The 19090-nt window shown below is 41.5% G+C and overlaps 1 protein-coding gene across 1 annotated transcript in view; it reads right to left on the reverse strand.

The window, feature by feature from the left end:
* Positions 1-19090, reverse strand: part of SLC9A9 (solute carrier family 9 member A9) — a 597181-nt gene that overhangs the window by 311896 nt on the left and 266195 nt on the right. Inside the window, exons 7-8 of the mRNA XM_017882282.1 lie at positions 8732-8870; positions 3605-3710 (exon numbers count right to left, since the gene is read on the reverse strand). Coding sequence (XP_017737771.1) covers positions 3605-3710; positions 8732-8870 — 245 coding nt within the window. The remainder of the gene's footprint in view (positions 1-3604; positions 3711-8731; positions 8871-19090) is intronic.

The raw sequence follows: 19090 nt of genomic DNA on the forward strand, positions 1-19090 counted from the left end.
TTAGGCAGTTATATAAATAAAATTTTATATCTCTAGCTATAAGGATTATCATTGCAGTAATAAGAAGAAGATTAAAACCTGTAAATAATCAAAAGGTTGTTATGATAAATTATGGCAAGTTCATATGATGGAGTATTTAATGTCTTGAAAAACATTCACTATAAATTTTTTAATGCTCCATTCATGGCATTTTTTTCATTATAAATTGTTGAATGAAAAAAGTAAGTTACTTAAGAAATATATATATATATGTATGCATGAGTATATTTAGGTAGGCATATTTAAGTGTATATATGTGTGTATAATTATATATATATATATATAGTTAGCTTGACACAGCCAAATATTAACAATTGCTGTTAATATTCAGTAAGAATATAAGTGATTCTAAATTTATTTCCTTCTGTAAATCTGCATTTTCTAAATTTTCTACCATGAATATGGATTACCTTGGGGTAAGAAAAAATAAAATATATTTAAAAACAGATGTGCTTTCTTTAAAGTAGCAGAACATTTTTTTTCAAATAGAATTGTATGTGAAATCCTAATTTCTGAAACCAATAAAAGGGTGAAGTATGGGTAGGTGGCCGAGAGCTCTGCTCAATAGGCAGGTGTCCTTGAGGGCCCACTTTGAAAGGTCAGGGCCTGGGGAATTCTGCTGGGAAATCATCGCATGTTAATACCATCTCTAGGAACTACATTAAGTGTTTTTAGTGAACCCATACAAGGTGCCATGATTGATCGTTACCTCTGTAGTTACTCATAAACTATTTAATAGCTCTTTCCATTTTAGTTTACTATATTCATTGTTGTCTATTCATTCAGAAATAATTTTTTAAAAGTTTTCTAGATTTTAGTTTTGTATCATATTAGTTTACCTGTGCATTAGAATTAAAATGATTTTATTATTACATGGAAATAATTCGAGAATTATAATTTGATGCCACACCCTCAGGTTTTCTTGAAAGTTTATATGAGAAATGACCATATGAAGAATGAACCTCCATCTTCCCTAAAATTATTGTTAAATACACTGTCTCTTCTGGTGTTCAAAGTCCCTTATATACAGATGCATGTGATAAATTCCCCTAAAATTTTACTGTGAAAAATAAAGTTTGCCCACTTTAATAAGCATGACTTTTTAAAAAAAATATAATGCTGTATTATTCCTATATAACTCATCATGTTTCCCTTTTGGCTTTGACTGCCAGAAAGCTCAGAGCTATATTTATTGCCAAACCACAGCAATGAACAGCTGCCTAATTTTGCAGAAAAATTCTGTCCCAGAGCATTTGAGTGTTTACCCTCAACTAAATGGTCCTGTGATGTGTATGGCTTATGTTATGAGTTGTCACAAATCCAATTTGGAAATAGGCAAGGATTAAATAATAAACAACAAACAAACACATAAGTAATTTGGACTAAGCAGGCTTGGTCTTTGGCAATGGAAAATGCTCACACCTAGAATTTGGTGTGTAGCAAATGTCTGTTAGGCACATTGCCTAAATCTAGTGGACCACTCTGGAGTGAGTCTGCCCCTGGGTGCAGCCGTGGACACTTGGGTGCTTCTGTTACTGCAGTTCACACTAATATTCACCCATCCCATGATGCTGGCTCCTTAGAAAGTGGTCTGTGTGGTAGCTCAGTAAGGATATCAGGTTGAAAGGGTGTGAAAGAGCAAGGATCAAGCAACTAGCAATTTATTCAGTTTCCCATGGATCTTAGGCTTTAATGTAGTTGATAGAACAAGATCTTGCTGAAATGCACAAGCAAATAGACAATTTTTACACAAATTGACAATTCTAAAGCAATGGTGTGTGTGTGTGTGTGTGTGTGTGTGTGTGTTTATTATAACATCCAACAGTAGATTAAAAAATATTAGGTGAGTTAAGATACTTTCTTACATTTCTAGAAGGTCAAATATTTTTTCTTATTATTAATATTACTTAGATCATTTTATAAGTTAAACTTGAACAGAATACAGAATGTGGAAGAAAGGGAACTAATGTTTTTTGAATGACTGTGATGTAAATGATCTGCCTACATTATTTCACTGAAGGCACATGCTACTTTTTTTCTGAAATGCATAAGCTTTCCAGCTACCTCCTTAATAAAGTGGCAATGCACTAAAATAACATACTTTGTATTGAAATAATTTAGATACACTGGCCTGGTAGGGTGGAATCCGGTAATGTAGTCTTGATTATAGTGTCATAAGAACTGGTGCGTGGCTTTCTGTATTGGCAATAGACACCCTTGAAGCCAATGGGAATAGCTTGGACTGTGTGGCTCTGCAGTAAGTTGGGCCAGTTGATTAAAGCAATAGGTTATCATTACTAAAAAGATTTGCCACGGCATTCACAGGAGAGCCAAGACCAGCCAAGGAGTAACTGAACCAGGCAGTCGCCTGGGGCTCTAACTACTTCCCTCCTACCTACCCTTAGAGGTCTGCTTGATATTCCACAGATGGAGTTTCATCTGAGGCAGAAATGCGTGGTCCCCCAGAACCCAGGATCTAAAATTGAATTTCCTAGTTTTAAATCCCAGCTCCATCACTTAAGGTTGGCTGAGTAAACTGGGAATAGTCTTTTACTTTTGAATCTTTCTATAGATTAATGAAATCACCCACGAAAGACAGCTAGCCAGCATCTGGCTCATGGTACACCCTCAATATATGTCAACTTTTATTATTATTTAGACTTAAAGTATCACCTATTAAAATGCAAACACCCAGGGAGGTATACCTTGCTACCAGTTAGGAAAGATTCTCACCACTCAAATGTCAGTTGAGATGTAATGAGCAGAAAGGGATCCAGGATTGAAACCTGGGAGAAGCAGGGAATGTGGCTCCAGGAGAGAAACAGCATTAACATTTTGCTGGAAGCCACGGAGATTCTCCTGCGTGGAAAAGCACCCAATCATTGCAGTAACCCAAGCACAAATCCTCACGGTTGCAGACAGGCAATCTAATTGCTTAATCCAAATCCTGGGATCTGCAGCCCTTGGGTCTAATGAACTGCCCCCTCTCTATCAACTGTTCCACATCAGAGGACTCTCTCTGTAGACTTTCTGTGCTAAGAGACATTAAACTGTACAGCCACCACATCTGCTATTTGTTTTCCTACGTGCTGTGGAACATATGTGAAGATCTCAAACACCGATGTGTATGGAGATGTGCATACTCTAGAGAGCCAGTTTACATTGAAACCTGCTGTTAAGAGCCACCGAAAACCACCACTCTTTTCTACAAAACAGTTGTGGGTATCCTTTCACACTCTGAATGAAGACTTCCATTTGAAAAGTCATCCATCACGCTATAAATTAGTCTCTTCAACACACCTCCTGTCCAGCCAGGAGAAAAGAGGAAAGCATTTCGGAGAATAGAATACAGAATGGGGAAGAAAGCTACTTGGTACAAAATGGATGAATTACTATTATTTTTTCTCTCCAGGGTACCCAAGAGAGGCTGATTCTCACCCAAACCATCCACATGCACTATTTAAGAGAGACTTCATTTCACCTCCTGCCAGGTCAGGGAGGGGCACACACCGGAGCCACACACATATTCACACACCCAGTTGGCTGTGCAGCATGAAGCACTGACCTGTTAGGCCGGCAGCCTCGGCAGACAGGAAGGCACTCCACGAAAGCAGGAAAAACAGGCCGGTTTCCAGCATCGGGAACTCGCACAGCTTGGTAAATTTGGTCAAGTGAGGAAGACAAGTTAAGGGAAACAACAGCTTTTACAGCTACATCTCCTTCTTGACTGAGAATAAATACTGATCTGGTGATGATAGTTCCAGAGCAAAGTAAAAGAACTGATGTTCAGACCTGACTGGAAGGCTATAATTCTTACTGGGACCTGCTTTGAAGGCCAGCATGAGTTCCATGCTTCACCGGGGGCTGAACTTGCCTGTAAAAATTCAAACCTGTGTTCAGATTAAAAAGGTGTCTTCCTAAGACTATCAATTCAGCCCACTGTGGGCTTAGTCTCATCCCTTGGGATGCACCCCTCAGGAGAGGTGTAGCAGGCATGGTAAAACAAAGCCAAGGAGAGTATGGAGGGATGAGATGCTGCAAGTATGTCAGGACGAAGGAGCGCTGCTCCCTGGGGAGTGCAGTCTGTGGGCAGACCGCTTGGTAGAGTCTTCTCTCCTGGGGATGGAAGTAGGATCAGAAGAAGAAGTTACATTCAGTGACAGGGAAGCTGCCCATGCTCTCTTGGTATAAGTAGGATAAAGAGAAGGTACATTATTTCTAGGTCAGACAAGATGCCTTTGGCAGGCAATGGTTCATTTTGACAAGGATGACACTTGGTCAATGGTCTATAAATTGCAAATAGAACAAAGGGATAGTAGTGAACCAAGTTGGGCAGAGAAGGGATCACGGGGAGATGATTAGGAGTATGTGATCAATGGGGAAGGGTTACAATGCAATTGTGTCAATATTAGGCACAAAATGCCCTGACAAATAAGGAGATGTGATCGTGTTGCATTTTTATACTGTTAGAACAAAATCTAAAGAAAATTTCACATTAAGAGATGTTTAGCAGGGGAGCAGGGAAGTAAAAGTGTGACCTCTGGAACAGAACATTTTATTCTGATTCTTGACTCTGCCAGTGACTGACTGTGTGATTTCTCAGCAGTATATTAACCTCTCTGAGCCTCACTTCTATTCTACATAAACTGACAATGAGAATAATACCTGATCCTACATGAGGTAAGTAAAATGTGATGAAGTATGTTAAACATGTTTTGTAAAGTTTTAGAAAGCACAAAGGCAAAATAATATCATGGATGGGAGTGTAGTGTTTGGAAGCCAACTCTACCTGGATTAAAATTCACAGTATTCACTTGGACACATCTCTGGATCACTGTGTGCCTCAGTTTTCCTGTCTGAAAACAGGAATAATAATGCAACCTACCTCAGAAGTCTATAAACTAGTTAACATATGTTAAGTACTCAGAACAGTGCCTGGCATGCAACAAGTTCAGATTAAAAAGGTGTCTTCCTAAGACTATCAATTCAGCCCACTGTGGGCTTAGTCTCATCCCTTGGGATGCACCCTCAGGAGAGGTGTAGCAGGCATGGTAAAACAAAGCCACCCCTCAGGGATATGAACTTGTCTACTGTGGTCTAATTTTTTTTTTTTTTTTTTTTTTTTTTTTTTTTTTTTTTTTTTTTTTTTTTTTTTTTTTTTTGGTAAAACATCTTTTTGGGAAATAGCATCAGTAAGGACCTGGAAGCAATTCTTTATCTGCTGTAAAGATCAGGCTGCCCTGAGATCCTTTTATAATATTCCCTTTTGTTACTTAGAGAGAAGTCTTTGTTTCTTTTTTTTTTTTTTTTTTATACTTTAAGTTCTAGGGTACATGTGCATAATGTGCAGGTTTGTTACATATGTATACTTGTGCCATGTTGGTGTGCTGCACCCGTCAGCACCCCTCAATTCATCATTTATATCAGGTATAACTCCCAATGCAATCCCTTTCCCCCTTCCCCTCCCCATGTATCGCGGTCCCAGGGTGTGTGATGTTTCCCCTCCCGAGTCCAAAGTGATCTCATTGTTCAGTTCCCACCTACGAGTGAGAAGATGCGGTGTTTGGTTTTCTGTTCTTGTGATAGTTGGCTAAGAATGATGGTTTCCAGCTGCATCCATGTCCCTACAAAGGTCGCAAACTCATCCTTTTTTATGGCTGCATAATATTCCATGGTGTTTATTGCAGCACTATTCACAATAGCAAAGACTTGGAATCAACCCAAATGTCCATCTGTGACAGACTGGATTAAGAGAAGTCTTTGTTTCTAGTGAGATTTGTTCTTCTGAATTCAGTCTTCTAGTTTGTTTTAAAGAGAATGTTCAGTGCAGGTGAGTAACAAAATAGCAATAGGCTATCTAACATTCTATTCTTTCTATCTCCTCCAGAAACTAGATCAGGTCTGGGTCAGTCCCTAGTTGCAGAGCTCAGGGGCCTACAACCTGAGGAGACTGCCTCAGAATGAAATAGGTATGCGGTTAGGAAGGTGAGGAGGACAACAGTAAGCATCTATCTCCTTCACAAGCTGTGTTTGTAGAGCCTGTTAAAGACCACCAAATACTGCACGATTGATATCACCACTGTTACGGAGCCCCCGTTTCTTCTGTCTCTACACACTTTCTTTCAGATCTGATCCAATCTTATGCCAGACTTCCAATCTCCAGGAATTTTTCTTCTTCCCTTATCAACCTGTTCCCACGTGTTGCACCTTCTCCTCACATCAGGCAGAGAAGAATTCTGATTTTAGTTTCTCCACTTAGTGTAGCCTCCAGAGCCCAAAAGTCTGAGTTTGAATCCTGACCCTGAAATGTCCTAGTTGTTTGGCCTTAGCCAAGTTGTTTAACTTTGTCTGTTTCCTTGGCTGTAAAATTGGGATAGTAACAGTGTCTACCTTCCAGGGTTCTTGTAAAACTTATCTGATAATCCATGCAAAACACTTAGGGCAATGGCTAGCACATAGTAACGTTTTCAATAAACGTTAGATGATATGATTATTACCGTGCTCACTATTACTTACATGTGATCCAGAGTGAGCTACGTATCCTCCTTGAGCCTCAGTTTCGTCAGGTGTAAGGTGAGGAGGATAATAACTTGTTTTACAGGGTTGATCCAAATGAGGAGATGCATAGAAAGGCTCTGGCACATGTTAGACACTCACGGAATGTTCCTATCCTTGTTGCTATTACTCTAAACAACACCTGGCCTCCACACAGTTCCAACTAAGAATGAAGAGGCAATACGGAGCAGTGACTAGAGCATGGTCGTCCTCTTGATTCTCACTCTCTGGGTTTACTGGCTGGCTGCAAGACCTTGGGCAACAGCTTACCCTTTCTAAGCTTCACAACCAATAAAAATAGCATCTGGTGATAGGATCCTTGTGAAGGTTAGATGAGACACCACATGGAAAACACGTCGTAGGTGGCCTGTCACAGCATAAGTACTGGGTAGGTCATTTTTTTGTTCTTGGAAACCAGCAGTATCTCTTCTGACTGACTTTATTTCTGTCAATGGAGATGCCATTTTACAAGGTTCTCAGGATGAAACTTTGGAGTAGCCTTTGACTGTCTCCTTTTGTTTGTCTCCAATAACCAGCCAATCACTAAGTCTTAGAGATTTTTCCTTCTAAACATCAGTCCCCTTCCTGATGCTTCCCCCGCAGTTAGTCATCACAGCTTCCCTTGATTCTCATCTCCTTCCTCTGATTCATCCTTTGTGTCAGTTCCTCATCTACATTTTAAAAACAGGACTGTCAGCGTGTCACTCTCCTGAGCAGAAACCTTTGGCAGCTAATTGTGGACTAGAGAAAGAGGCTTAGACTCTTTGAAATACCACTTCAAGATACTCCACAAGCTGACTCCATCCCACCCAAGTACCCTCATCCTCCATTTCTCACCAGCTGGAGCCCTGTGGTCATCCCAGGCATGCCTTCCAGATGCCACATTGGTCCCACTGCCATGCCTTAGTGAATGCTAGCCTTTGCCTCCTAAGTCACCGACTGCTCAGCCTTTGCCCCTGTTGTATCTTCCAGGCCGTGCCCAGAACCCACTCTGCTTATAAATACTGCTTTTCAAATTATTTTCCAGAGTCATAAGGCTGGCCAAGGGTATTATACTATTCCAGACACAATGGCCTCATCCCAGTTTGAGTGTTTACAGTGTGATAACTTCGATGTAGCTCTGGCACTCACTTTCTATCCCAGTCTTAATGTGGAGCTCGTCTTTCCAAGCCTGTTACTCACTGAGGCCAGGGTTCTTGTTTTACACATCTCCTGACTCTTCTTAGATATCCCCAGTAGAATCAAGTTTTTTTAGCAGTGAATGTCTGGGTGAGATCCCATAGAAAAAGGCCCCCAATATTTTGCCTTCTCTTTGCCTGGGGCCTTCACCCCTCTGGCACACTTCTTCCTTCTCCTTCCCCTGAGGTCTTTGGTCCTTGATCTTCTGTTCTACCTCTCTTCTATGGCTCCACCTAACCCTTATACTTGACATTGGCCTTCTGCCCTTCCTCCTCTACCCTGACTTACTTTTGCCCTATTTGAGTGTTCTAAGTGAGCAGCCCACTGGACCAGCTTCTTTCTTTGGCTCAGATTCTCTAGAAACTCTACCTATCATCCCAACTTCCTAACAACAAAAAGGAATCAAATGACATAATTGCTCAGGTATGGCACACATATTTCAGCATTGCTTGCAGGTTCCTTTCTATAAAGTAGCTGTGGATGCTTGTTTAGACCCACAGTGACCTCTGGCTTGAGCTACCCTATAAGCTAGTGATTGAATAAGCCTGAAAAAGAGGCAGATCATACCCAATTTATCACCCTTAGTCAATTGTCTTATTCTTGACCCTAGATCTTTAGTTCTTCCTCTTGACCCTAGTAAGGCCAATCCTGATGCCTCCTGTTCACTAGTTTTCCTAGGTGGTATTTATTTAAGGTTGTTGATGTCCTAGGATCAGATAGTGTCAATAGCATTAGAAGTGACCTTGGGCAAGAAGATAGCTTGGGCCCATTTGCCACTGGTACCAACCTTTGCCTCCAGGGATGACTCAGAACCAAGATGGCACCAGTGGTGCCGTATGAAACTTGGACCAGACTATCTAGCCTTTTATGGGCCTGGAGGTTGTCCATCATCAGAAGCATTCCATGGATATTGACTGTTCCTGACAGTCTCAGCTTTCCACATACAGACAAAGGATATCAGTGCTGTGATGATGGCGTATGCAGACCCCATTGCAAATGAGCCAGCGAAGATTCCCAGGAAATTCCCCACAGACTGGAAGAATGCTGCGGCATCAAATGCATTTGGATTCTCCTTGGGACTGTAAATGGATATAGAACTGAAAAGAGAAGAGGGTGGAGGTTAGTTAGTGACTTTCATCTCATAGCCCAGATGGGATTTTCCACCCACTTTGGGGAGAGGTATCTTTTCCTGTAATGTTGGATGCTGGCTGGAAGAGCTAGGGAAAAACAGATACAGAAGGAGAGAGTTGGAGAATGCAGAAATCTTTCTACTTCCTCATAGCCCCATCCCATGGGATCCATATATTGCTGCCAGTCAGTAAACATTTTTAGATTGGAAGGGTCATAAAGAATATTGTTTCTGAGCAGACTAGGCATTAAAACATGGTAGGTGTATAAGGAATCTGCTGAGAAGATAGATAACTGTGAATTATTTAGTGGCCATATGTCTTCAGTGCTGTTATATACTCACAAGTGTTCCTGATAAAAAGTGCACTTTTATGGCTTATGCACAAATGGGTGATACAAATCACCGTGTGCACAAAATATTCTGCCGTGATCTTGTCATAAACCACAAAGCATTCCTCCTCTCCAGTGTAACCCTTCAGAAATGGAGCATTGATGGTGTTCAGAACATCACAGTATTAACCCCCAGGGAGAAACAAAACCCTCATTTTCCCACCAAAACAAATGGCAGCAGCTGCCCGAGGTCATCTTTTATACCCCAATTCTGGTGGCTGCCAACAGATTTATTTCCATAGAGAAAAATCAATCCACCAATAGCCAGTCTGTTCACTTAAATATTACTGAGGACATCATATATGCTATTTTTTTTTTAAAACCAGGGCCTCAGATCCCAGAGTGCGAATATGAAAGATAAGGCATGTCCTATTTTAGGAAATATGAACTCCATATTGAGCATTAAAATGAACATATGTGCTAGATCCACTAGCTTTAGGGAGACTAATGAAATGACATTTCAGATTTTTTTTTTTTTTGCAGTTTTATTTTAATACAGAATTTTAAAACTAATCAGGAAAAATCAAGAGTTTAGCATTGGGTTTTGGAAGAAACTCTAAAAGCAGCAGCGTGGAGAGCAAAAGCACACTAGACACACTGACTGAGATTAGATTGGATTTTACAGAGATGTAACTGAATCTTTCATGTTGCCGATGATTAGAGCATGTTAGCTCCCTGACCTGACTTTTTGTATCCAGAGATGACTTAAGAGAGAGCAAGGGGAACCAACTCCAATTCTTCTACAGGAAGATGCATGGCATCAAAAAAGGTAGTTTTAAATGGTCTTAGTTTTTCCCTGGATGTCTTTAAACCCCCAAAGTAGGCCAAACTCTTCTGCTTTGATCCTGTAATTGGATAAGGAAGATGAATGTGGATCTTGAATGAAGCCTTGAAATGTATGCGAGAAAAGGACTGCCTTTGAAGTGTTTTTCTTTTTTGTAAAGTGTTGTGCTTTGCAGGAAAAAAGGAAAAGTAAATCCACATCTGGGTCCTTTGTATCTGCAAGAAGGAAACCTGGTGTCCAAAGCTGTGATGCTTGATGTGTTTGAATCGACATTCTCCAACATATTTCTTCCTTACAATGAAGAAACAATAGTGATGAGAAAGCATTCCATTTGCATTCTGCCCTTCAAACAAAGGTTTTTGCACAGTAGCACAGCTTTGGAAGTAATTCTATTAACCTGCGGTTGCCACTAGTAGATCTGACCCACAGAACAAGCATGGCTTTATCCTTCTCTCCACCTCCATAACTTCCAGAAGTGTTTCCCTAGCCCGGTGCTTCTGGAATTTGGAGCACCCCCATCACATCATTTGGTCATACCCCATACCATTATTTGTGCATGTTTTTCTTTAAATCATTTTTATTCAAATTCAGGAGCTTTTATTAAAGAATATCTATGAAATCATAAGTTCGACGTGCTAATTATATTTCTTTTTATTATACGTAAAAGTAGGTAATTTAGAAAAAGAAAGTTCACCTGTATGTCACCTAAAATCATCTGGGTATGCCTACTGATCTGCAGTCTGCACTTTGGGAAATGTTCTCTTCCTTCCCACTCAACAGGGTATGATCACTTTGTTCACCAAACTTTATACCCTCCCTGTGATGTCTGACTTAACTGAAGGCAAAGTCTTAACTCTCCTTGACCTATGGAGATTGTCCATTGAATATGCTGGCCCTCAAGCTCCCTAGACATATGCACAAGGTGCCTGCCATGTGTCAAGTGATGTATTAAGTAGATATAGGAAGTGGGAGGCAGGCAGGGAAGAGCAGAGAGAAGGTAAGCAGAATTTGATCCAATAAACATCTTATTGAACACCTGATATATGCAAAGCATACCTCCACAGGGAAGCCTGAGATATAGATGGCAAATAGCTCTAGTCCCAGTGTTAAGTGTGATTTTGTGAGAAATACCCAACATTTAATGGTACAAAAGAGAAAAGGGGTACTCTTTTAGAATAAAGGAGGTGGCATTTGAGCAAGGTAGCACGTCATCAGACAGAGATGGGGAGAGAGTATTCCAGGCAGTGGGAAGAGTGTTAAGAAAGGCAAGGAGGCAGGTGAGTTCAGGGCAATTGCAAGACATGGCTGCACCTATGTGGGCATGTGTGGTGGGGTAAAGATGGGTAAGGCAGCATTACTCAGAATCTTAAATTCCATGGTGAGAATATACTAAAGCCCTCACATTTACATAATATTTAGTCCTCTTGTGCCTACAGTATAGCTTTATTTGATCCTATAATAGCTCTGTGAAGTAAGCAAGGCATGTTTTGTTCTCTCTCCTTATCCCTTTCTCTCTCCCTCCCTTCCTTCCTTCCTTCCTTCCTTCCCTTCCTTCCTTTCCTTCCTTCCTTCCTTTCCTTCCTTCCTTCTTCCCTTCTCTCCCTCCCTTCCTTCTTTCCCTCCTTTTGTCTTGCCTTCCTTTCTCTTTCTTTGCATAAAAGACATAAACTAAAAATCAGAGAAATGAAGATCACAATGTAGATTTCTTGTTTCTCCCTTTAAAAAGGTGATCATTTTGTGGGGAAACATAAACTCACATCAGGATAGTTGAGTGACAGTGTGATGCTAACTATAAGGACAACAGGAGTTCAGGTACTACAACATTTATTTTCATGCCGGGGATGGAGCATGGGCAGCACCTTCCTGTACACAAGCCTAAGAGCAGAGTATGTTGACTAGGGAAACAGCACCCTCTCTCCTGGCCCACTAGCAGGTGAGACTCAGAACTTCTCAGGAAATCCTGCTTTCCTGCCTGGCTTTGCTGAGACTGGACTTGGTCTTGCTTCTCTTTGGATACCCAGGACACAGCCTGTTGTTGGGCACATGGCAGGGTATATAAAGGCTGATGGAAGGAAGGTGTAGGACAACTGGAAAGTAGAAAGGAAGAAGGCTTGCAAAAACTCATTATGTCTTGAAGCAAATCATCGCCCACAAGATTTTTTAGCAGGCATTGACTATACACAGTCACATTGTGGGTACTTTTATGGGTATCAGTCTAATCTTGAAACTGACATCTGTGCCTCTTAATTTGAGCCCAAGAACTGATACTTATTGGCTATATGGCCTTGGGCAAGTTACTTCATGTTCCGAATCAGTTACTTCACCTGTAGAATGGAGATAACAATAGTATTTATCCCCTAGAAATGTTGTGAGAAAATGAGATACATTTAGAACTCTTAGATATATCTTGTGGATTACAGTCATTCCTTGAGTACTTATATGTACACTCAAAATGAATACTCAGTGAATGTTATTTATCCTCACCATCATCATCATCATTCTGCTGAGAACTTCCACAAGTCTCACAATAACAACAGAGTGGTCAGTTACAACTATGGGCAAATGGGGTGTGACTGCCCTCAGGGCACACCAAGCTCTGAGGTTGCTGGGGCTGAACTAGTCACTTTTGCATAAGAACAACAGGGTGTCCATGAAGGAAAGTACCAGGGAGGTATCCCAGAGAAATGGCCACAGGAGTGGGGCTAAAATGTTCTCACGTATTTCATGAAACTCTTGGCTCAGGGGATCAACGAGGGAAGGAGTGCTCTCAGCTGTGTGGGCGTGGGTCTGCTCCAGGGACAAGAATAGGCCAGGAGACTCAGCTTGAGTTGCATCTCTTTAAGTTTAGGAGAGGATGTTCTACAAGCCAAATCCTCTGGCTTCTAGTAAGAAATGAGGCAAAAGAAGCAGAAGCCAGGCTGGGCGAGGTGGCTCATGCCTGTAATCTCAGCATTTTGGGAGGCCGAGGTGGGTGGATTTGGATTGCTTGGGCGCTGGAGTGTGAGACCAGCCCAGGCAACATGGCAAGACCCCCTCTCTAAAAAAAGTACAAAAATTAGCTGGGTGTGATGGTGTGTGCCTGTGGTCCCAGCTGCTCAGGAGGCTGAGTTTGAAGGGTTGCTTGAGCAGGGAAGGTTGAGGCTGTAGTGAACTGTGATTGGGCCACTGCACTCTAGCCTGGGTGACAGAGAAAGACCTTATCTCAAAATAAATAAATAAAAATACATATACATAAAAATTTAAAAATAAATAAATTGGAAATAATACAGGATATTGATTCATTCTGTTCAGCAATAGATTATTCAGCAAAATTAGTTTGATGGCAGTGTAGTGGACCTATACTCAAAAATAAATGCATGCTGCATCTTTTATTCAAAAATTTTGAAATGTATGAAGTATCCTAAACTCTTTGACAAAAGCAACATGAATAAGGATCACTTTGCTTACTGTATCATTTCTCATTCACAGACATCATTCAGACTTCAGTGTTTCTCTACAGCTCATCTTTTCCTCTATATCATGCTCCTGCAAGGAATGGATCTTACAGCTTAGGTAGTGTTAAGAGCATAGAATCTGAATCTGAGTTCTGGGTATAAGTCTCAGCTTACTGCCACTTACTGCCTATGTGACCTTGAGCAAGTTACTGAAACCATCTTTATCTCAGTTTCTATAAAATCATGATGACAATAATAGTACCTACTACACTGGGTTGCTATGAGAAATAAATGGATTAATGTTTATAAAGCATTTGAAATGGTGCATCTCACCTAGTAAGAACTAGATAAGCATTTCTTAAATAAATTACCTCTCTCTTTGAGTGCTTCATTTAGTTCTAAAAGAAGCATTTCAAATAGATGTTCAATCAAAACCTCTATCCAAACAGAACCAAGATTTTACCACCTGTCTCTCACACTCTGTCCCTGGCCTACCATCTTCAGGTGGCAGGGATCATCTGATCATATGAATTGTTTTGTGCAGAATGGTGTGTGACTTATAGTAAAGTGCTCAATAAATGCTAGTAATGAAGAAGGAGGAGGAGGGGGAGAAGAAGGAAGAAAAAGAGGAGGAAGAAGAGATGTTGTGAGTGAAATGCTGCTGATAGTGAACATAAAATAATAGGTATGAAAAATATTATATAGATGGAACAAAACAATGCCCTCCCCTCTGTGGCTCTGGCCGCCCTTCCGCTGTGGCCCTATAGAGTCATCTCTCATCCTGATCATGACACTCTTCCTCAAGGTCTCCCAGTTTCCAACACCATCTTCCCCTGTTATCCTTCACTGGGACTACTGAGATACTTTGCCACACAGTTACCCACAGAAACTACCCAGCGACCTCAAGCTCCTGGTCGCCCTGGTTCCACAGGATGCTCTTCCTGACCAGTCCTCTCAAATCCCACAGCCCACTCACTCTCCTGGGTGCCCGTGCCGATCAGAACAGCCTGCTTCTCCAGCCTCAGTCCAGCCTTTGTTAACATGAAATCAATGTCACTTGAAAGCTTATGAAAAGAATGTATTAAGTGAACATATTGTATCTCTTGCAGGATTTCTACTAATTTAGTCATTACAGAAAAAAATGAGAAAATGATTACTATAGCCAAAGATATACAAAAGAACCTTCCATTTTCTCTGCCAAATCTTAATCCCTAACAAAAAAAATGATTGGCACCAGTTCATTGAAAAGTTCTTGATTAGTTGGGACATACATAAATATGAAATGGTTTACTTTTTTTTCCAATCACTGCTTCCAGCTGTACTATGTCGAGTCCCGCTTTGTGCTGGGTAAGTATTTCCATTAATGATGTCTTGGTCAAATCCCATTACTGAGTTCCTTTCAGTTATTAAAACTTAGTGCAGCCCAACTTAAAACCTATATTTTCAAAGGTGGATTCCTGTTGTCCCTGCAGAACATTCTAGAGCAGCTGCAGGATGACTGGAAGGGAGGGAAGGCAGCACGCTCCTCCTCCTCGCAGCTGGTGCCAGTGCCTGCTGGTGATGGAAGGCTGGAGGAGGGGTGGGGAGCCCAGTTCTCCTCTTTATGGGCCTAACTGCTTCTCAGTGTATAGGGCCCCTGGCCTCAGTCTTACTGCTGCTTGGTCCTTCTCTTAGAGACCTCTGTTGACATGGTGGTGCCTCCATTTTGCTGAGAACCCTTTCACAGCTGCCACAGGCTCTTCCAGGTCTACACATTTCCAGCCCATTTCCTTGGGTTGGATCAGTAGCCACTTTGGCAGCTCAGTGCCTGTCACCCCTCAGGAGGTGAAAGGAAAATAAATCTTGGGATCTCAAAATCACTAAGCTAAAGAGAAAAGTCAAGCTTGCAACTGCTTGGGGCAAACCTACCTCCCTCACAATTTGCCCACAAGGAAATTTCTTGTAGACAAAATACAGACAGAACTCAAAGTCATCCCTCTGAGCCTCATCTGAGATAAATGCATATCTGATTGTTTCTGCCCTATAGTTTATATAAAAATGCAGATTCACCAAGCCAGACTAAATTGGGTATTCAGTGGAAGGCTGATCAAGGACTCAAAAGAATGCAACCTTTTGTCTCTCACCTACCTCTAACCTGGAAGCCCCACTTCCAGCTCTCCCTCTTTACAGGACTGAACCAATGTACATCTTACACATACTACACACTCGTGTCTCCCTAAAATGTGTAAGAGCAAGCTATCCCCTGACCAGTGTGGGCACATGTCATTAGGACTTCCTGAGATTGTGTCATGGTTGTGTCCTTAACCTGGTCAAAGTAAACTTTCTAAATTGACTGAGACCTGTCACAGATATTTTGGGTTAAATCCTCCAAACTCCTTAATCTGGGGTTCCCCTGAGTACCTTCCATGGGCCACAGAACACTGGGCTGGGTGGGCTTACCCCCATGCTCTCAAACCGGAGAGCCTTCAGGTTCTCCTCCTGCCAACTCCTGCTTTCAGAAATCTCTAGGCCAGAAGAGGCGCTGGTCTCTATGTTTTGTGTGATCCCACACTGTGAGGGCCATGTCCAATAACTCCCTTCCCTTGCTCTGCTTTGAGAGGGCTTTGGCTCCACTGCAGGTTCTACACTGGGGGATGAGCTCACAGCCTCTGTCCTTGTAGGCAGCACCAGCCTTTCTAGGTGATTCCACTACTCCCCTTCCCCTTGGCTTAGGGAAGAGGAAGAACTTCTGTGGGAAGGGATAACAGGGTAACAGTTTACACCTCAAACACTGCACTCTCCCCAGGGATAACCTTTCCTTCCCCACCCCATCATATACAGATGTGAGGCAAAGGGGATGGGGTGGGGGCAGGGGAAATGAGGCTGCTTCTGTTGCCAATTAAGCCAGTTGAGGGGTTAGCATCCTAACTGCTGGGAAGACTTGCTGCTCTTTTTAGTGTGAAAACATTTAGCAACTTCTGTTTTCAGCCATGGTCCCTAACCCCAATCTGGTAAACAGGAAAAGACCCACAAGATCATCATGTAACATTTATGTGGGAGTGCTTCTAGTTTCTTTTCTCCACATCTAGAGCTGCCTTTTCATTCTGCCTTTAAAGACACATTTTAAGGACCAACACAACATAAAGGGGCAATGAAAATGTGTAAAAGCTGCTCTGTTTTGTTGGGTCTGGGTGTCACAGGTAAGAAGCAAGTAGATGAAAAACAATTACAGTGCTATTTTGTGTTTAAAATTCTTTATGCCTTAAAAAAAAGAAGTGGATCCTTATCTATTATTTATCTTTTAATAACTGTACCAACCTGCCCTTTCTCAGATAAGTTGCTTAATTGTGAATAAAGAATTGATTTTTATGGGGCCAAGAATTGTGTATACACATTGGAATTCGTTCTGGCATCTGCCTGCCCATTATTCTGGCTTATGTTCTGCCAAAGGCCAATGAAGCTCTGTCAAGAGAACCTGCTGTAAAACATAATGACTTCAGAAATTGGGGGCATTCCAGGCACCCTGGGAGGTTAGAAGAGCTGCTTCTTAATAATAAGAGGTCTTGGCTAAAGTTCACTGAGCTTGAGTAAGAACCATAGGGTTTTACCTTCCCAAGGGCCAAAGACCCTGCAGAGTCAAGAGCTGTGTTTGAGGGGGAACATCAATTAACTCTTTCCGCTTCTGAGGGACTGTTTAATGACTGCTCCTTAAGAATCCAAATGTATACCAGAGAGTGATTTTCCAAATCCTTGATGAATATCATCTTGTCATTTTGATGTCAGGCACAAGAGAAAAAGACAAGAGGAATTCCGTGGGAAGGATAAGCGAGTGTATCACGGCTTCCTCGGGAATAATGCAATCTCAGGCTGAATTAATTGATTCATTCCATCCACAAATATTATTGAACATCTACTAAGTACAGACATTGTTCTTAGCACTGAAGGTACTGCAGGGAACAAAACATAACTCCTGACGTCATGTTCCTTACGTTCCAGTGGAGAAGATAACATAATGAATAGCTAAGCAAATAAATGTATAATTCAATGACAAGGATTGAAAAGAAAAATAAAACAGCAAGAGAGGATGGGACAGAGAGGATTGGGATAGTCAGGGAAGGCTTCTCTGACACAGATTATTAAATGGAGTCCTGAATGAAATAAAGGGAGAGCTATCTAGGCCCTGAAGCAAAGCTTGTTCAGTGGGTCTGAGAAGCCACAAGGTGTCCAGCATGGCTGGAGGGAAATGATGGGGAGGACAGTGGTGGGAGTCAGGCTGGAGCTGGGCCAGGGCCAGGACCAGGTCTTATAGAGCCTTTCAGGACGTTGTTAGGATTTTTTTCTAGGGTGAAAGAGCAGGCACTGGAGAGTTGGGGTAGAGGATAGGGGTGTGATGGAATATTCCAGGTGAAGTCTGTGTTAGTCATAGTGGAGGAAGGTGGGTGGGAGACAACACGATCCCATGGCACTCTTAAAAGGCTGCAGCAGCCAGGCCTGTCCTCATCAGCCTGGATGCCACCACCTAAATGAGACCTGACAAATAACAGCAGACCACAGGAGAAAAAGTAGAGTGGTGAAGAAAATGATTGAGAGAAGTATGTGAGTTCAAAGTATAGATGAATTTAGCAGAAACAGCTGCAGTCAGCATTTGAATGGTGGTTGTGCAGAGGAATGACTGGACTCATTCTTTGTATTTCCAGAAGACAAGATATAGTCCAAAAGTAACATATCATAGGAAGACAGATTCCCAGTTTTATATTCTATTTCAAAATTTCTTAATTCTTAGATCGGATGGAAAATGGTATGGATATTATAAAAGGGTAGTGAATTCTCTGTAGTTGGAGATGCTTAAACATAGGATAAAAGAGTTACTTGCCAGGGTTCTGTGAAGGAAATTCATGCACTAGAGGGTTATAATGTGGCCTCAAGGAACCTCCCACTCTGAGGGTCATTGACTTGCTATCTATTTTCCAATTTCCTCCAGGCCTGCCAGGAAAGGTAGTAAGGTACCTTGGCCTTCCTGTGCTAACCCAAATCCTGACATTGGAAATGTCTGAGCACGCAGCCACTAAGGAGCAGTACTTCAACCGAGGATGCAGTGAGGATGCAGATGATTTAGGCTGGAGCCAGCTTGATGATGACATGCAGAACAGTTACAAATTTCAGCACAGAATAAAGCCTTTGACAGATTCCTAAGTGGCTCTGGTCCATTAAATTCGAACTTTAAGGTGACAAAGAGGCCTCTGAGTTTAAAATTGGTTAAAAGGGAAGAAGAGTTAAAGGAGGTTTGTTATGAATTATATGTGCATTTTCTTTGAAAGGAGATCTTAAATTACTTTGCAATTTAGCTTGAAGCGTCTTGTCAGAATTGAATTAGTCTGCAGGCTTTGAGAAATTTTCTCTTATACCTAATATTGAGAGGAAAGTGAATTTGAGATAGTCCTAAAGATAAAAGCAACTTGCAAATTCACTTCTTACTTCTTTTTCTTTCTTTGTATTTCTCTTTAAAGCAGAAATAGGAATTTGAATCCCACTACTGTAAGCCTATTCATTTAAGAAAGAGAATAATTCTCATGGCCTAATGGGAATTTCTACCCTCTCTCCC

Source organism: Rhinopithecus bieti, unplaced genomic scaffold (genome assembly GCF_001698545.2).
Source record: "Rhinopithecus bieti isolate Rb0 unplaced genomic scaffold, ASM169854v2 scaffold_12642, whole genome shotgun sequence".
Classification (NCBI taxonomy): Eukaryota; Metazoa; Chordata; class Mammalia; order Primates; family Cercopithecidae; genus Rhinopithecus; species Rhinopithecus bieti.